This window comes from Heliangelus exortis, chromosome 14 (assembly GCF_036169615.1).
Source record: "Heliangelus exortis chromosome 14, bHelExo1.hap1, whole genome shotgun sequence".
NCBI classification, from domain to species: domain Eukaryota; kingdom Metazoa; phylum Chordata; class Aves; order Apodiformes; family Trochilidae; genus Heliangelus; species Heliangelus exortis.
This window is the reverse complement of record NC_092435.1, coordinates 5497913-5515468: the sequence shown is the minus strand read 5'-3', so window position 1 is coordinate 5515468 and position 17556 is coordinate 5497913. Positions and strand designations below refer to the sequence as shown.

General features: G+C 46.8%; 1 protein-coding gene across 1 annotated transcript in view; it reads left to right on the top strand.

Annotated features, from left to right (window-relative positions):
• The window catches only part of GPC3 (glypican 3), a 149078-nt gene extending 136784 nt beyond the window's left edge, over positions 1-12294 (top strand). Inside the window, exon 8 of the mRNA XM_071757701.1 lies at positions 11133-12294. Coding sequence (XP_071613802.1) covers positions 11133-11308 — 176 coding nt within the window. The 3' untranslated portion in view covers positions 11309-12294. The remainder of the gene's footprint in view (positions 1-11132) is intronic.
• The last annotated feature ends 5262 nt before the right edge of the window (positions 12295-17556 follow it).

The window sequence follows — 17556 nt, the reverse complement described above, 5'->3', positions numbered from 1 at the left end:
GTTTCTACAGTTTGTTCCTGAAATACCTTTGGTTTTCAACCTTTTCTTCAAACAAAGACAGAAAATCACCACTAGTTGCTTAGTGCTGGTTTTAAATTAAACCATTTAAATTAAACCATCTTGCAAAGACTTAAACTGGGTAAGGAAAAGGTTGTATTTTGGTAGCTTAAGGACAGCCAGGCAGATTTCCTTCCTGATACCTATGAAGCTTTTTGACACTGTCAGTGTTGGGTTTTGTGGGTGTTAAACATGAAGGAGAGGAGAACAGATTGCAGGTATCTTGAGTTCCAGCACAATGAACTGTCATTATTTAAGGAAGATGCTTTTAACCAAAGCTCTAATATTACCTCCTAATTTATTAATTGTCAGGTGTAAAACTGCACATTGTACAGAATCCTCCCTGGTCACACACTCTCCTGCTGCCATTGCACCCACTTACTCTCTGGGTGATCTGCAGACATTTTACACCACTTGGCACCGAGCTTTAACAGAAATAAATTAAAAAATTTAAAAGTGTAAATGTTGTGTTTCATAGGAGTCAGGCAAGATATTTGTAAGGGAAAGAAATGTAAATAGAACAAAATTCTTAAGCAAGATTATTGATATGACAGGACTAAAGACCTTGGGATTCTGTGAAAAGTGCCTCTTTTCATCCTGCTAATAAGTCCATTACTTGCACTCGGGAATATTTTAAGGTCCTTTTCATGCTGAATCTGGAGTTGAGCATGCTTTGCATTTCAAGCTTTGTCTATGAATCAGTAGAAGCCAAAGTTATTTCTGCTTTAAAATAACAGGAGCAGGGAACAGCTAATCTCTTTTCATTCTGAGTCCTTACATTATTTTACTGGACAGAGTTTGTGTTGGCTACAAAACAGGGCATTCACAAAATCTATGAGAAGGAATTTGGCCTAAGAATGAAGCCTAGATTGCAGTATGCATAAAGGCTCCTTTTCCTAAGGCCATTAAGAAATTCCAAATCAGAGCTATTTTGAACAGTGACATTAAATTAGCCTTGCTAATTCCAGTAATTCAAGCTGATAGCTGAGTTTACAAATCTACTAGATGAGGCCTTCCCATAATTACAATCTCAATGTGCTTTTCAGCTAAGGTGAGTTGGCAGAGAAAAAGATAAATAAATAAAAAGGGGGAAAATGCTTTTTCTGTTCTGGCTTGTGGGATGAATATCTCTAAAGAACAGTTAACCAGCTGTACTGAGCCCATAAAACATCTCCTGTCCTGGACTGGTAAGTTCATTTTATCTGTAACATGCAAGTGAAATGCAGGAAAGATTTTTCCCTGCTTTGTATTTTTTTCTGTTTTCTCAAAGGAACATTGATGCTGCTGGTGCTTGTAGGTTTTTTTTTTTGTTTTTTTTTTTTACTTGTTTATTTACAGCTAGTAATTCCTACTGGGAAAAGAAAGAATCTGACTGTGTTAACCTCTTTGGGGGGGGGGGAATCAAATTTTTAGTGGATAAATGCAGGTTAAACCAGGTTAGATCTGCAATACAAAGCAGCAGCCTCCCTTGTTCCTCTGAAGAAGTTGATTTCCAGATCCCAACACAGCTAGATCTTCCCAGACTAATGGAAAGGATTTGCAGATATGTTTTCAAGGCTATAAGGCACAAATGAAACAAATAAAAATTGAGTGTATTATTCAAAAGGGTGTTAATTTTATTAGAACTGAGCTGAGCTAATATAAGGGCAAATGTAAGTATTCACATCAGTGCTTAACTTGGGCTGCAGTGTTCATAAAATGTCCTTTTGATCAAGCTGGAGGTGTTTTGATCCTTATTCTATGAGCACAGCTCAAAGTGACCCAACTGTAACTCCAGACAGACATCTGCATCTGGAGAAGTCCTTGAGCAATAGCAGGTCAGGAACTTGAATGCGTGCTCTGCTCTGCCAGGAATGCTAATATTGCAATCTCCTCTCTTTTTATTTTTTTTTTTTTTCCTTTTTTCTCTCTCCCTGTTGTTCCAAATAAGAACGAAGGCACAAAAAACTCTCATGAAATAAAAATTTCCAACAGAAAGTTCTTCCACTGCCACTGACTGTGGATGCTTGAGTCAAAATATTAAACAAAATGCTGATTTTAATCTACCCTAATAATAATGACATGGCCACTAAATATTTGGATATCAGCACGAGCGTTTGGCTTTTCTCCTTTTGATAACATCACCACCAGCACAGCCAAGCAAAACATCTTGATTTTTAGAAGACCACCCTTGATTTAAAAGGACATTTTTCTGTTGGGCACCTGCAGGGCTGGCTGCAGCTCCTGCAACTCACAAAAACGAGGGCACCACATTGCACGGGCCCATGGATGGGGCCAAAAAAAAAAAAAAAGAGCAGGGAGGCAGGCAGGCATCTCCTCCTCTCCAGGATGCATGCAACACTGATGCATGTTGCCCATAGGTTCAGGTACATGGAGCAGGTAATGCCCCCAAAACAATATTTAGGGCAAAATCCGTTAGGAGCAGTTGTGCTGTTCTCAGGGAGCTGCTGCTGCTTCCTGAGGATTGGGGGATGGCTGGAGAGGAGTGGGGTGGGGTGGTGCTTGGCATGATCCTTACTCGTTTCTGGGAGTGTGGGAGAGGAGGGAGGCTGAAATTCAATTCTTGATTTCCAGGAAACTCTTATGTCTAATCTCTCTAATCCGTTTTAGAGAGGATTTTGTATTTTTCCAGGGATTTACAAACTGGATTATGTAGCCTTTTTATTTTGATTTTCCACTGTGATTGTGACATTCCTGAGAGCGAGCAGTGAGTGCTTACAGACAGGATGGAGGGGAAGGCATTCATGGGCTTGGCCCTTGAAGCTCTCTTGCATTGTGACCTCCTTGATTCACTGCTCACTGTGCTGGTGGATGTGTCCCCACAGCAACTGGGATGCTCTCATGTGTGTCTCCATCCCCAGTCCCTCTGTGGCTGCATGTGCAAGCTGACCTGGGGAGCTGCCAGGTAGGAGCCCAGAGATGATCCATCCCCTCTCTTTTTCCCTCCTCCTGGGGTAGGGACAGCCAAGGTGGTCTACTTGAGCTCCAGCATTGTCCCAGCCATGAGCACTGGTTTTATGAGGTCCCAGCTGCAGGTCCCCAAGCACGAGAGGGGAGTACCTGGTCCCCCCCGGGAGAAAGCAAGTGTGGTGGGATGGAGCTGACACAGCCCAAGCACTGCAGCTGGGGTGTCCTGGGATGGTGTCCTGTTTGCTGTCTAAGCTGCCACCAGCTCCAGCTTTCAGCACCATTGTTCCAGAGGTGCTTTGAGACCGGCTTTTGCTCTTGGGCTGGGAGGTAGGTGGGGAGCAGAACTCGGTCCCATTTTTGTGTCAGATGTTAAAGGCACCCGGTAAGCAGCTGGGTTTAATTTGGGCCTTTCTCTGCAGCCATGCAGAAGGCAGTGCAGAGCCAGGTTCTGGTTTCAAACTACAGCAGCTGTTCCAGGGCTCCTTCCAGCACAGGGAACATGACCTGAAGCTGTTAAAAAATTCCAGCCTATGAATCCAACCCTTCTTTTTCTATATAAAGTGGGAAAGCTGGGTACGGTGATGTTTCCCAGGGCCTCCTGCATTACCCCACTTTTACAGGCTGAAGTAACTTTAATGTTGTTTTAATGCAGGGCTGGGGCTTTATTTATTTATTTATTTTAGCAGCTTAACGCAATTAAAGAATCCGGGTGGTGCTGTAGCCTCTCAGCTCCCTTCTCTTGGCAGCTCTCTCACCTCAACACGTGCTCTGTGCAAATGTTGTCCCAGCACGGGCAGGGGGAGCTTGCTCTCCATCCACGCTGGTGATTCCAAGCATTGTAAGAGCCCAAAACTTCAAGGAGTTTCCCCAGGAGCAGAGGGAGCTCAGCAGATGCCCATGTACCACCATGTACCACCTGTGAGCTGGGAAGGTATGTCCATGCCTAACCCAAATGTTGGGGTTATGACCCAAAATCTCACTCCAAACATTTTCCTTGGTGTCATGAATTGTAGCTTGCTGGAGTCTCTGTCAATCTGATCCCTGGGCTGGGAGTGCTGCTCAGGTGTGTTCTTGACCTGCGTGCTCAAGGAGCTCAACACCAGATGCCCTTGGTTTTGATTTTCCTTAAAAGCGTAAGGCAAAGATACCCTGGATGTCCAGGGATTTTTGAGTGAGGGTAGACATTGCACAAAGTCCTGGTCCCTTCTGATTGAAGAGGAATGTTCCTTGATTGCCTCCTTGGAGCATGAATACTACAAGCCCTGGTCTCTGTGGCCTGGGCCCTGTTCAAGTCTGGTTTCCACACACAGTGAGTCACAAAGGAAGATGTCAGATGCTCCTGGGTGCCGTAACACCACCATGAGGTTTCTGATCAAGCATTGAGAAACTTCCTTCTGCCTTGAGGGCTGCTTTTAGCAGCTGGCATCTGGAAGGCAGAGGTCACTGCTGTTCCCCTTAGGATTGTGTCTTGGTGCATCTTGTGAGTACATGAACTGAGCTTATGTGTACATGGAATGTCCTGAGCTTGGAGAGCTCTGAAGGCCATCAGGAAGCAAGCAAGAGCTGCCTGTCCTGGTCATATCCAAAGCACTTTTGGGAGAGCAAATGTGAAGGTTTCAGTTTGATGTGATGATGTTGGTTTTGGTCATTAGGGGAGACATGAAGCATTTCATTTTGCTCTGTCACTGGGAATGTTGCCTTCCAAACTCAATACTCTCGTGAGATGTCTGGGATCACAACAGAGTGTGTAACTTTGTAGCTTTAAATCTTGAAGGTGTCCAAAAAGAAAGAGGGTGACTGTGCCTGGGTAGGATGAGGTACGAAGGGGATCTGCAGGAACATTGCTTGGCTCAGTCCTCTATTGCTGCCTCATGCATCATTTCACTTCCATTCATAGTCTTCTGTTTCCAGAAGAAACAGAAGTTTTCCTCTTTTCTTTCCTGGCTCCTGCCTTTGTAGAAACTTTTGGCTGTCCATGTGTAGCTCTCTTTAATTTTCAGTTCTTTCCTCTTAAGTTCCTTTAGGTAGCACCTCTTTTTTCTGGACAGTACAGCTGAGTATCAGACCATGGCAGGCTGCTTCATCATGGAAGTACAAGGACTTTGGTGCTTTCAATTAATTTCTAGTGAGATTTCTTAATTTTTAATAGATGACATGAGTGCATTTTGCTAAACACATTTTTGTGGCTCTGCTCTGTGAGTACAATTCAGAAATTCTTTCACTTGCTGCCAGAGGGAAAATGATTAATGCAATTGCAGACGCCAGATTCTCTTCAGGGTAAATCTAGAGCACACCAAGGAGCAAAGAGGAATTTAATGAGTATGTTTTCAAAGTAAACATAGGGCCAGGTCATAAATGATAGCCCTTCCTCTCCAGCAGCCTCTGGCCAAGGTGGAGAAGTAGTCAATTGCAGTGGTGTCATGGTGCAGCCCCTCTGCCTGTACCCTGTGATGTGTTGGGTTGTGGGGGGTGTTTTGTCCATTTGCCCCATCAAAAGCTTGAAGACATCCATGGCTGAGACTTCAGTGGCAGTGCTGGAGACTGGGGAGTCAGTGTGTGTGTGTATCTTGCAGAGCTCATGGCCACTGACTTGTGTACCAGGAGCAGAACCTGGTTTCAGCCTCTGGTGTGGGTCTGACTTGGAGCTTCCTCACCTCTCTGTGAGGGATTCTTGGTGCCCACAAATAAGCCCAATTGCTGCTCTCTGGATTGCTTCAGTCCTTGGGGGAACTTCCCCTGAACTGGTGCTGGTTTTGCAGAGATGCCTGTGCTCTCCAGGTCATCAGTGGCATCACTGGCAGCCAGGATCTGTAAGAGAGGTGAGAGGGTAAGAAGTCTTGGTGTGCAAATCAGCAATCCCAAACCCAATTCCTGTGGTTTTCATCCCAGCAGTCACTTTTACCACTTGCTGCTGAGCCATGCCAGGTTCCCTTGCCCATGATGGCAGCGAGATGGTGTTGAGCTGGATTTTTTTCTTTTTTTTTTTTTTCCCCTGAAATTCATATTGCCAAGAGCCGCACCTCCTAAATTGCTGCGGAGGAGGTGGAAAAGCAGAGGCACAAAACCCTTCACATGCTGTGCATCCATCTTGGTGATCTAGCAGCAGTGCCAACACAAGCACCGGGGCCAGCCCGGCTCAGCGCAGTAATTACAGACTGGCGCGGCCACACCTACGGCTGGGATGTTGCAGCTCGTTGCACAAGAAGACAACTGGCAAACCTGTTGGTGCTCCAGGATTTTAGTGGTAATAAGCCAGAGGGCAAAACCTCCCTGGTCAGATGAAACCGTGCTTGGCTAGGTGCTTGGAAGGGTTTTAAGGTGTTTTGGAGAAGGAGAGGGTTGGGGATCCTGGCGGTGCCCACACAGTTGTGGCTGTCTGCACGGTGTAGCTCTGTGGATGGGTTCAGGTGTTGTCTTTGTGGAGGAAGAGGTGTGTTTGTAGTGTGAGCTGTATAAAGCCAGATGAAATCTGAGGTGAGCAAAGCTTTTGGTGTTCCAACAGGAAGAGTTTGGAATGAAATTGGGCTGTTCTTCTAGACTTAAGATACAATCACCTGAGACAGTGAAGTGGTTGGTGGTGTAGAGGTGAAGAGAGTTGGGAGACAGGGTCAAGAAGTCTGGTCTGTATGCTTCTATGGAGGCTCTTATGCTTCAATTTGTAATGAGTTAAGAGCTCAGGAATGACTCAAGCATATCTCCCGTTAAGAAACCTGGTCTTGCTCTAGAGTCTGCTGTATCCACTGGCAACTTGTTCCCCACCTTGATAAGGCTCACTGCTTAAACAAATTAAATACAGCAATACGCCCCAGAGATGGTGAATCTTGTTGGCAATAGTAGCGTGTGCTTTCCTAGAGCAGTCCTGAAGGACTCACTGAGGCAGATGTTCACAGCTGGCACCAGGTCTGCAGTTGTTTGCCAAACTGCCCTGTTTGTCTCTGACATTTCTACTCAATGTGTTTTGCACTTACTGGGAACACACAGTCATGGTCCATTTCCTCACCTCATCCCTTCATCACAGAGTTTCCATCATTTGCAAACAAGGGCCATCCCAAGTGCTTTGGCCCACTTGGCAGCCTCGTCTGCTGAACGTGCTGTTTCAGGGAGGATGGTTTTGCCCGGGGGGGATCCCCTTCACACCCCTTCCTGCTGAGCAGGGCAACAGCAGAGCTATCATATGACACCATGAAGTGGGTTTCATGCACGGTCACCCATCACCCCGTTACTATATTAGGTCCATGGCTGGAGCCATCTGGCAGGGTAGGCTTGGCTGTGAGACAACATTCCCTGGCTCCGGGCTCTGGGCTCTGGGCAGCAGCTGAGCCGGGCACCGTCCTCTTGGAGGTCATCTGCCAGAGTGGCATTTGCTAGAAGTTCTTTGCTTAAAGGCCATGTTGCCCTCTTAAGGATGAAAAGGTGTGTTCCAGTCAGCAGTGAATGGACTTGGTGCAGAATGTCTGCCCTAACCCTGCCTGCCAGCACTCACCTTTCTGCCTCTTCTGTGCCAGCTGCCTTGGGACTTCATTCTTACACCTCAATTCCCATCTCCTCCTGCTTCAGCCCTCTTTTGTAGCCTTCTCCAAAGCTGGTGTGGGTGAGCAAGAAGAACTTTTAAATTATTCCTGCCCCGTAAGCTTGTGCAGAGTCAGTACACCCAGTCCTAGTCCTAATCCACAGAAAAATGTCCCCACTTTCCTTTGCGGCTGTGGAAAGCGTGGGTGCTGTGGGTTCTGTCATCCACGCTGCAAGACCATGGAAGCTTTTTGCCATCCTGGGAGCAAAGCTCAGCAGCTTTGTGTGAGAGAGGCTTTTGTTACAAAAGATGCTTCCGGAGGGACCTTTCAGCAGCTGCCTGAGGAGGACCCCTCCTCAGGGGGGAAATGGCACAGCACACTCGGCTTCCATGCAGGGGAAAAAAAAAATGCAGAGCTAATGATAATGATTGACTATTATTTTAAGGGGATTATCTAATCCACAGCCCAGAGGACAAGAGGGGCCAAAAATGAGTGAAGATAGAATACATAATTAGTGCGGATTGTTGGTAATACCCTCTGGACTCCAACTGATTATAAACAGAAACAGACTTTTCTAGCTTCCCTCCCCCAAAATAGGGGCTTGCAGGCCAAAGGGCCATTTGTAACAGAAAACTGTTGCAAAGTAAGTGGGTCATGACACTGAGAGCTTTATGCAGAAGATGGCTTAGAGTGAGAAGGCAGAGGAGCAGCTATTCTTGTGTTATTTTGCAGCATCAAGGCTGAGTTTTGGACGGAAGGGACCAAAATGGTGTATGTGGGAGGTAAGCTTCTTACCCTGTGTCTGTCCTGCAGCTCCATTCCTGGGGCTCCTTCTCTCTCAGCAGCTGTGGGAGCAGGAGGTGCATGGATGCAGGGGTGACCTTGACTACCCAGGGATCCTAGTGAAGGCTGGAAACCATAATGGAGCCCTCTGGAGAAGTACTTGCCTAGGAATGTTTGCTTATTGGATTCTTGGATATAAGGATATCATCCTTATTGTCTTGTCTTTTCTCCTGTGTACCAAAGGCCAGTAGAACTTAAGTGAAAAGGATTTGCAAGAGTTACAGGTCTGTTATTAATACAAAACAAAGGATGTTTGGCTAAATCCACCAAGCCTATAAATACAACTGGGCACAAATAGGCCCAGAGCAGGAGACAATGGAAAGAACAGTGAAAACAAATGCTAACCCAAGCACCCAGCTTCTGAAGCAGTTTAACAAGGTTAGGAAGAAAGCTCTCAAATCTCTGATGACAAGAGGGTTTCTGTTCCCTCCTCTTTAATTTGGTAAAAGAGGTTGAATGAGAGAATCATCATTCCCATTTGGGCGAAATGCCATGATTTAAAAATTACCCTTTCTCAAGTGCAGGTGAAATCCCAGAATTTGAAAATGTCCCGTGTTAAAGAGAAGGTCCGAAATGCTCATTTTGGTATTCCTCAGCTGAACATTTCCAACATATTTCAGCTGCTGCACTGCAAACTATGCAGGAACTCACATCTCATGAACTGCATTGCAGAACCAGACATTAAATGGGAATGTCAAATCCTTTGTGCTCTCAAGGACCTTTCTGAAACACTTTTGTTTCAAATTTCTTTTCTAAACTGTAGGCAAGAGGAGGGACTCAGTTCCTGCAGATTTTTATTAGTTTTGCTAGGATGTCCAATAAGAGAATTCTTCACCAGAAGCTCTGCTCATCAGCTGTGGATCACTGGCCTGGTACAGGAGTGCCTGATGGTACCGTGACCCCATGTGGCATCTTTTAGGTTTTAGGAGTCTTTGGAGAGTGTGGAAACACCTTTGAGAACACACCAGGGCAGGCTGCTATTGCCCCAATGGGACATTTTACCAGCTGAGGGGCACTGTGTTAAACAACCAACTGTGAAATAATCTGCTGTGATTCCATTAACTGGAAGTCCCTTCACTTCTTCAGCAGAAATGAGCTTGGGGAAAGCAGATAGTGGAGCTGGGCTGCTCCCAAACTCTCCCAAAGCTTGAGTATCCCTGTGCCTGGGGGACCTCTTCTTTCCACATTTGGAAAGCAGCACAGGATGGGCAGAGGTGGCCTCCCAGCACATCGCTTTCTGGGTGGCATCTTTGCCTGCTCTGCCTGTGGGTGTGAAGCTCTGGAGGACAGCAGCAGATCTGTACCTTAAGTAGAAAAGCAGCAAAGTTGTGGAGCAGATATCACAATATCTGTGGGAATCTCCTGGAGAAATCAGTTTACCAGGCAGGTTTTGCTTGCACCTGGCCCTTTGTGTGCATGGATATCTGTTCCCTTTCAGCCATTTCTGACCCTCTTTGATGGCCTGGCATGACTCACTTGTCATGTTAACATTGTTGTGCTTTTGTTTTGCAGTGTTTGGGTATTTTTGATTAAGAAATACTGCCTGTTTTCCTTGGCAGTGATGCTCATTGGATTGATGTGGTGTTTTTTAGCTAGAGTGTTTATTCAGCCTCTTGGGTTCTTTCTCAGGGGTGGGATGATCCAAACCCCTCAGTATGCTGGTGATCCACTAGGGCCTGTGAAAGGCTTGAGCCAGGGCCTCTTCTGATGGAAACCACCAGCTTTCTCCACTTCCAAGTGCCTGGGGATGAGGTGAACAACCTTAACTGATTCCACTGTGGGTGAGAAACCTGGACCCCAGAAGGAGATGGGAGCAGCATAAGAAGGGGAATGATGGACCCATTGCCTTGTGTCACAGTTATGTGCATTCATTTGGTCCAGATGCTCAACAGGTACAAGCAGCCAGGCTGGATCTGGCTGATGGCATCTTAAAACACCTTTTGCCTTTTGTTTTTGGCTGTGAGAATTGCTGGTTTCTTGTCTTTCTACATTGTCTACTTGGACATTTTTATTTTGCCCTGTCCCAGGGAGACAAGACCAACTGCGACTTTGCAGCCAGTGTTGGGTTGCCACAAGCTTTTCCCCCATTAATGTGTTTCTCTGCCAGGGCTCTCAAAACTTGTACACTGGACATCTTCTTGGGCTGGAGCTCCTCTGTGCTTCATCTCAAAGCCCCCGTGTTGCAACAGCAGCATGCCTGGGGTGCATGATCCATGCACATACCTCTCTCTCCAGTGCTTTGATGAGGTGGACAGGGAATGGGATGGATGTGTTGTAAGTGCTGTAAGGAGCATATTTTGCACTCACTTACATAAGACTATGGGAAAGCAGAGCTCCTCAGATCCTCCAGCCGGGAGCTATTTGGTTAGCAAGACCTTGTTCTTGCTTAGGGTTGGGGGGAACTGGATTTCCTCACTCCTGCAGGCATCCTTGCTGTGTCTGGATAGCAGACACGGTTTGCATTGCTAAACACCCTCTCCAAAGCTCAGCTGATTTCCTTTGGGAGTAGCTCTACAGTAAGCCTGATCCCCTTATCTCTTTTTTTTTTTTTTTTTTTTTTTCTTTTTCTTCCCGGGGTGCTTTATTGTTGAAGCATAACTTGTGGTGTAGGGTACTCTGGGACTGGAGCTGGGTGCAGAACTGACAGGGTGTTTGCTAAGTTCTTCTGATGCAATATCCACTCACCCCTACCATGATACCTTCAACAGCACCCAGCTGCTGGTGCAGGGACCCCAGTGCTGGATGTGCTGGGTGTCAGGATGCTGCCATGCATCCCCCAGTACTTAACCACCTCTCTCCTTCTGCTTGCAGAGCTGGCCTATGACCTGGACATGGAGGATGCCTCTGCAAACAAGCAGCTTCTGAACCAGCAAAGCAAAGATGGTGACGTGGTCCCCAGCAGCAACCCTGGGAGCACAGCCTCCCACTCCAGCCCTGCCTCTGCCCTCACCCTGGTCCTGCCACTGCTGCTGGGCCACTGGCCATGAGTGGTGCTGGTGGCATCCCTCAGTGTCTCGCTGTGACTTTGTTTGTTTTTTAACGAGGAAGACATTTGGAGCCTCTTCTGAAGTATATGCACATTTCCAAAACCAGGGCAAAGGACTTGAGTCAGTTTTATAAAAGAACACACACAAAAAAAGAGCTGCTAAAAAGCACTCATTCATGGTAAACTAGTAAATATGTAACAGTGCTTTTTAAAGATAATCCTGTTTAATATAAGAAGGTTCGTATTAAATTGTATGCCCTGCGGTTTTTGAAGACTGTCTCCCTTGCTCTTAAGTTGAAGACCATATTTCATTTTGAGTTGTTCAAATGTGCATGGGTACAGAACACCTACGGTTAATGAAATACTCTCAGCAAATATCAGACCCTGATCCTATTTGACTTAATGCAGATTTTGTCTGTAGTTCAAACAGATTTTGTACCTACTGTAGATTCAAGGCTCACCCCTAGGAATCTGGCCAAGCTCATAATACGTAGGGTGTGTGAAGACAGGGGAGAGAGAAGGTCAGAAGTACAGCAGGAGGAAAGATACTGCAGAAGAGGAGTTGTGCATCAGTATGGTCACGGAGATGTGGTCCTGTGGACATGAAGCACAGCTGTATGGTGTCAAGTTGCAGGTGATTTTGCTGTTCACCTCTCAGCCAGGTTCTGCGAAGCCCTTCAGTGCAGTCAGCCAGTCCCTTCTGGCATCCCTTCTGGCCCGTGCAATGCCCTGATTTTATTCTTCAGGAGTGAAGCACCTCCTTTCCCACGGGAAATCTGCAAACACAGATCCAGCCAAAGACTCGGCGTAGATGTACACTCTGTGCTTTACAAGGGTGAATAATAGGTGTCCAACGCATTGTGCTACAAGGGAGGAAAAGAAAAGGATTTCCAGGAGCCTCAGGCAGATGAGAATCCTTCTCACGTATTTCTTTGCATGTTACTTTACTTAAGCTTTCTCTAAAATAAAGATCAGATGCTCTATAAATGCTGTGCTGGAAGTAGCCTCCCACGTGTGCGAGGTGATGCTCTACCTTGTTCTTGGAGTGGGCAGCCTGGAAAGGGCAACAGTGCCTGGCTCAGGGGCACCAAGAGAAGGGCTTGGCTTAGTGTGATTAAATGGGTGGCCTGGGGCCAGGGAGTGTTTTGTTTGCTTTGGTTCCTGGCCAAAATGGTTACATATTTCAGTTTAAGATGCTGCCTTTACTAGAGTGAGTGTATCCTCAGTATCTTAAGCTGCAGTGTGTACATGGAGGTGTGCACGCACACTCACATGCATGTGCATGCCTTAAATATTTGTGTGCCTCAGACCTTTTTAAAAGCAGCTTTACCTTTGGGAGAAAGATAAATCTGAACCATGCAATCAGATGGTGTGGAGGGAGGTTGGAAACTTTGACGGTTCTCACTTCAAAGTGGTGAGGATGATGTGATTTGAAGCCCTGTGACCAGCTGTGCAGTGGGAGAGCTGGCTGCTCATCAGGGGTCCTTAACTCCCAAATCACAGCACCTGGGAGAGGGGAGCAGATCTGGGCTGGGCCCTGGCCTTACCTGCTGGTTAATTGCCAGAGAGCTTTATTCTGGGTGTCAGGTCCCTTGCCTCCCATCTGCATTAAGGTGAGTGCCAGGGATCTTTGGGCAGCAGGGTATTCCTGTAAATATTGTATTTTACATGTTCACATGCCACACTGCAGTCCTCTCTGCCTCTCAGGATTGCTGGGGAGCCCTTGGGTGGAAGGGGTCCCAGAGCATGGGGATTACATGGGGCAGAGCCATGGGTGCTGATGGTGGGGACCTTGTTCCTCCCTCCTGCTCTTTGCTCTCACCTTGGCCCTGCTCTCCTCCTCATCCCTGCTCTCCATGCAGCAGCAGCTGGCTGTGCCTGGGAGTCTCTGCTCCACCAAAGGGAATACTTGATTACTGTCACTTGAATTCCCATCACTTCTTCCCTTCTGATCATTTTCCTTTCATCCCCTTGGAGCGCTGCAGGTGGGAGCAGGATGCAGGGTTTGTTGGAAGATGATGTTCTGCCTCTGCCTTTGCCAGGTATCACTGATACCAGCATGGAGACATTCTCTGCTCTAATACTGTTGAAAATATTTTGTGTGTTCCTTAGATAAGCAGCAGAACAGGATGGTGGCACTGGCTCTTCAGTGTGAGCTCAGCATGCTTTATTTCTCTCACAGGGAGACAGGGCAAGCTGTGCCTTGCTGGGTGTCTCAAAAATCTCACTGGCTCTGTGTCCCTGCAGTCAGATGCTGATGCTGGTCAGCACAAGACCTCTCTGGTTTCCCATTGCATGTACATGTTCAGCAAAGCTGTGTTGCTGGAGTCTTTTTGTTAGGATAAGAGATCACAAAGGAAAAAAAAAAAAAAAGCCCAACCAAAACCAGCCTTTGAGCCCTCTACCTGCCAAGTTTATGAAAGAATGCATTATAACTTGAAAAAAAAAAAAACAACTGTTGAATGCCACAGTGGTTTTGTACTCGTGTTTGAAAAGGGGTTTTGCAAGGGCTGTCTTGGCCACCAAGGTGGAGTAAAGCTGGTGCTCTGTTTTGAGCAGTGTTTCATTCTCATTCAGTCATGAGAAATATGGAATAATTGTTCCCTCTTTGTTCTTCCACACCATCTCTGCTTACTGTGACCTGTGCTGCAATGGGATGGGACACCTCCATCAGGAGAGAGAGACACTCTTCCCTCCCCTGTGCCTGTGCACCTGGAGCTCTGTGCCTAATCCCAGAGCTCACAGGGAGCTGCTTACACACAGTCCTGAGTATTTCAAATTTTCTTTATTATACTCATATATATATATATAGCAGTAATGAGTGAATGCATCATATATAGAATAATAGATTTACGTGAGTCAAGGTGGGGCAGAGTTGGAGCTGGCAGTGGGTGCCAGGGCAGTGTCTTGGCTGCACTCACAGCACCTTGATAATTTGGTGAGGTGGCTCCAGCACCAGCAGTGGCCACATCCAGCCAGCGAGGTGTGTGGCCAGAGCAAACATCTCTCTGGTTTCCTGCCAGCAGGAAAAGCAGCTGAACAGAGGGGTTTATGTCACGTAGGTGCTTTAGGAGAAAAAGAAAAAAAAAACCCTCAAAAAAAATTTCTGTAGATAATTTCCAGCCCTGTGGTGAAACTCAGAGCTGGTCCTGAGCTGTTGCTGACTCTGATTTCCAACACAGAGCCAGAGGCTCCTAGGTTCAGCCTGGCTGCCCTCCATCTGCCAACACCACATCCCAGTGGGGTCTCAGCAGCTTGGTGCTTTGTGCCAGTGCTGGATGAAGACCCAGTGACTTTGGGGAAGGTTCCCAGTCTCAGGTGTTGGGGCCCTTATCCCCTGCCAGTTAACCTTAATGGTTTCTGTCCAGTTTTGCGTGTGTCTGGTGGCTGGAAAGTGACTGGGAAAGTGGTGCCACCATGGATGTCCTGTGCATGGGCAGGAGTGATGAGCATCACACTGCACACAAAGCCATCATGTCTCCAGGTGGGTTTGCAAGCAGCTTTGAAAAGGTGGCAAAGCCAGCACCTTTTCCCATGTCTCAGGGTGGTGATGAGATGCAAGCATGTGCTTAGCATGTGTAATGGATTTCTGTACTAACCATGCATCAAATTATAATTTAAAACCAAAATATTTTTGTTGGATGGGAAGTCCCAGTTCATTAATCAATTGACTAATAGTTTAGTGCTGGAATGGCACAATCTAACACACTTAACAGCTGTTCAAAGCATCTGGTGCTTATGGCTTGTGCTGTTTTTGGGAAGTGAAATCTAGATTATCTCAGTTTTGATTTTCAGGGAGTTTTTCAGAATTGCTTGTTCATCTCCAAGAGCAAAGCCCTCAAGTGCTCTAGAGTGGGGACCCTTCGGAGATGTGAAACTGGATTCACTGTGATTCCAACCCAAACCAAATCCCACTTGCATGGAGAAGGCAGAGAGCAGCAGCCACGTCTGCAAATGTGGGAGCTGGACACAGGGGGGTTACTCCAAGTTTGCATAAGAGGAACCTGTAACCCTGTGCTGTCAGGTGTTTTGATTTGCTTCTGATTTGGTGCATTCTGAGTCCTGAGTATGGTAAGGGAGATGCCACCAACTGGAAGGCAGTTCCCAGCTGTTCCCCAGCCTTGGAGGGTGCTCAGCTGGAGCCAAGGTCCTGGTGAGATGGCACACTGGGGTGATCACCTTCTACTGCCTCTTTGCCCTATTTCTTCAGCAGCTCCTTCTCCAGGGTGAGACTTTCACAGCCGTGTGGGAGGGGGTAAGGGAGGCTCAAAATGGAGCCACATGAGCTGCTGAGATGCCTCCTTCCAGCTCCAGAGCACATAACTTGGTGGTGGGACCAGCCACAGCCAAGTCCTGCCCTGCAGGCTCTCTGGGTGACCTAAGCTAAAGCATCTCAGAAATATCAGTAGGTTCCCAAACACTTGGGTGCCTTGGTGGGAATCTCCCGACCTTTTCAGTATCACTACAGCTTAATGATTGACAAAAGCTGGTAAAGCTTTACCAGATCATGAGGCACATGCCCCAGAAGCAGATGGCTGTTCCCAGAAACCCGAGGATTTTTCAGTGTGAGCTCGGCAGCTGAGGGTGACTCAGCTGGATGTCAGCAAATTCATAAATCTGCCTGGTATGTTACTTGTTGCTTTAGCAAAGAGCCAGGTATGGAGTTCTTGGGGAGATGGAATCCATGGCTGGAGGGGAATGAGGTGAAACCATCACACTAGAGAATCCTCTCTGGTTTTCCCTGTGGGAATTTGGGTTTTGGGGACATGGTGAAACTCTCTGTGTGAAGACAAGGGGTGGGTTTTGTTCTGCTCCAGCCCGTAGCTTGCTCATGGGAGACCTCACTAGGAAGGTGTGAGTGGAGGAGAACCCAAACCCACAACCAACGTCCTAAATAAGCTTGTCAAAATCTGGCAGAAGGTCATTCCCTAAAGATGAGGTAACTGCAATTTTGATACAGGCAGATGAAGCAGCCCTGGCATGTTTATACAGTCAGCAAATTTACTGCCTTCAAAAAAAGAAAAAAGAAGTTGTCAGTATTAATCAACTATAGTTTATTTTTTCAAATATTGTATCCTTTTGAAAATAAACATCTTGGTGTTGTTTTGCTGAGAGCATGCTAGGATCTGAAGTACATGTCTGTGCCTCTGGGCTGCAGAGCACCAGACCTCACTGCCCTTCTCCACAGCTGATGCCATTCCTGCAAAAGGCATCATACCCAGCTCCTAGTGAGGCTTCCCATGAGGCTGATCCTGCAGCCCAAAAAGTTTGGAAAGGAAAAAAAAGAACAACTTGTTCACTTGCTCCTGTGGGGTTTTTCCTCCTGGGCACCCTGGGGTGGGAGCTGGCACTGGTACCTGAGAGCACCTTGTGGGGAAGGAAGGAATAGGGACGATCCACAGAAATTTCAGATGATCCTTGGCAGCCACGGGGACACAGAAGACTTTGGGATGTGCTCCAGCACAGTCCCAACACCAAAGACAAGAATTTTCCATAACGAGTACAAACGTAACCTTAAGCCCCTGGTTGTGGCTGTTGCCTCCCCCAGAGGTGCCCAGCAGAGACCTCAACAACTGCTTGCAGTGACCCAGCACATCTGGGGATCTCTGCCAGCAGTTTTTGTTTGCTTTCACTGAACTCTTTGTTGTTGTTATTTCAGTGCACAAAGTTGCTGCACACCCAGAAAGGAAATCACTGCTGGATCCCAGCAGCACAGCCATCCTTCCCATCCAGCTCTCTGTACTCAAAAAGAAGTAGAAAGCCTGCCCAAACCAGCCTGTATCCCTTCAGTGTCATATTATATTACCCTCCAGCATGTTAGCAAATGGGGAAATAAACATGAAGTGGATAGCAAAGCAAGAGGCTGTTTAATTACAGATGTTACAAAGAATGGCATTTGTGTACATTCCACCCAGAAGTGGGTTAAAGCAGTGACCTTTCCTGTAGTGTGAAATGGGTTTGTTGTGGAGTGGAGGCATCTCGTGTCACTTTAAGACCTGCCAGATTTTTTGTTGCCCCTGTTGTGTATGGTTAATGTTGGATGGTGTCGTGTGAAGCTAAATCTCAGCAACTGATGATATTTTCTGAGAAATTGTCACCTGGACTCTATCTAGTATTCCCAGTGTTCGGTTGTATTCGTTCATGTTTGAAAGGGAAAAAAATAGAAAATAAAAAGAAAGGTGAAGATTGGTGCATAAGGGACTCATAATGCTGAGCTGAATCCTGAAGAAGGATCCAGGATTTGGCCCA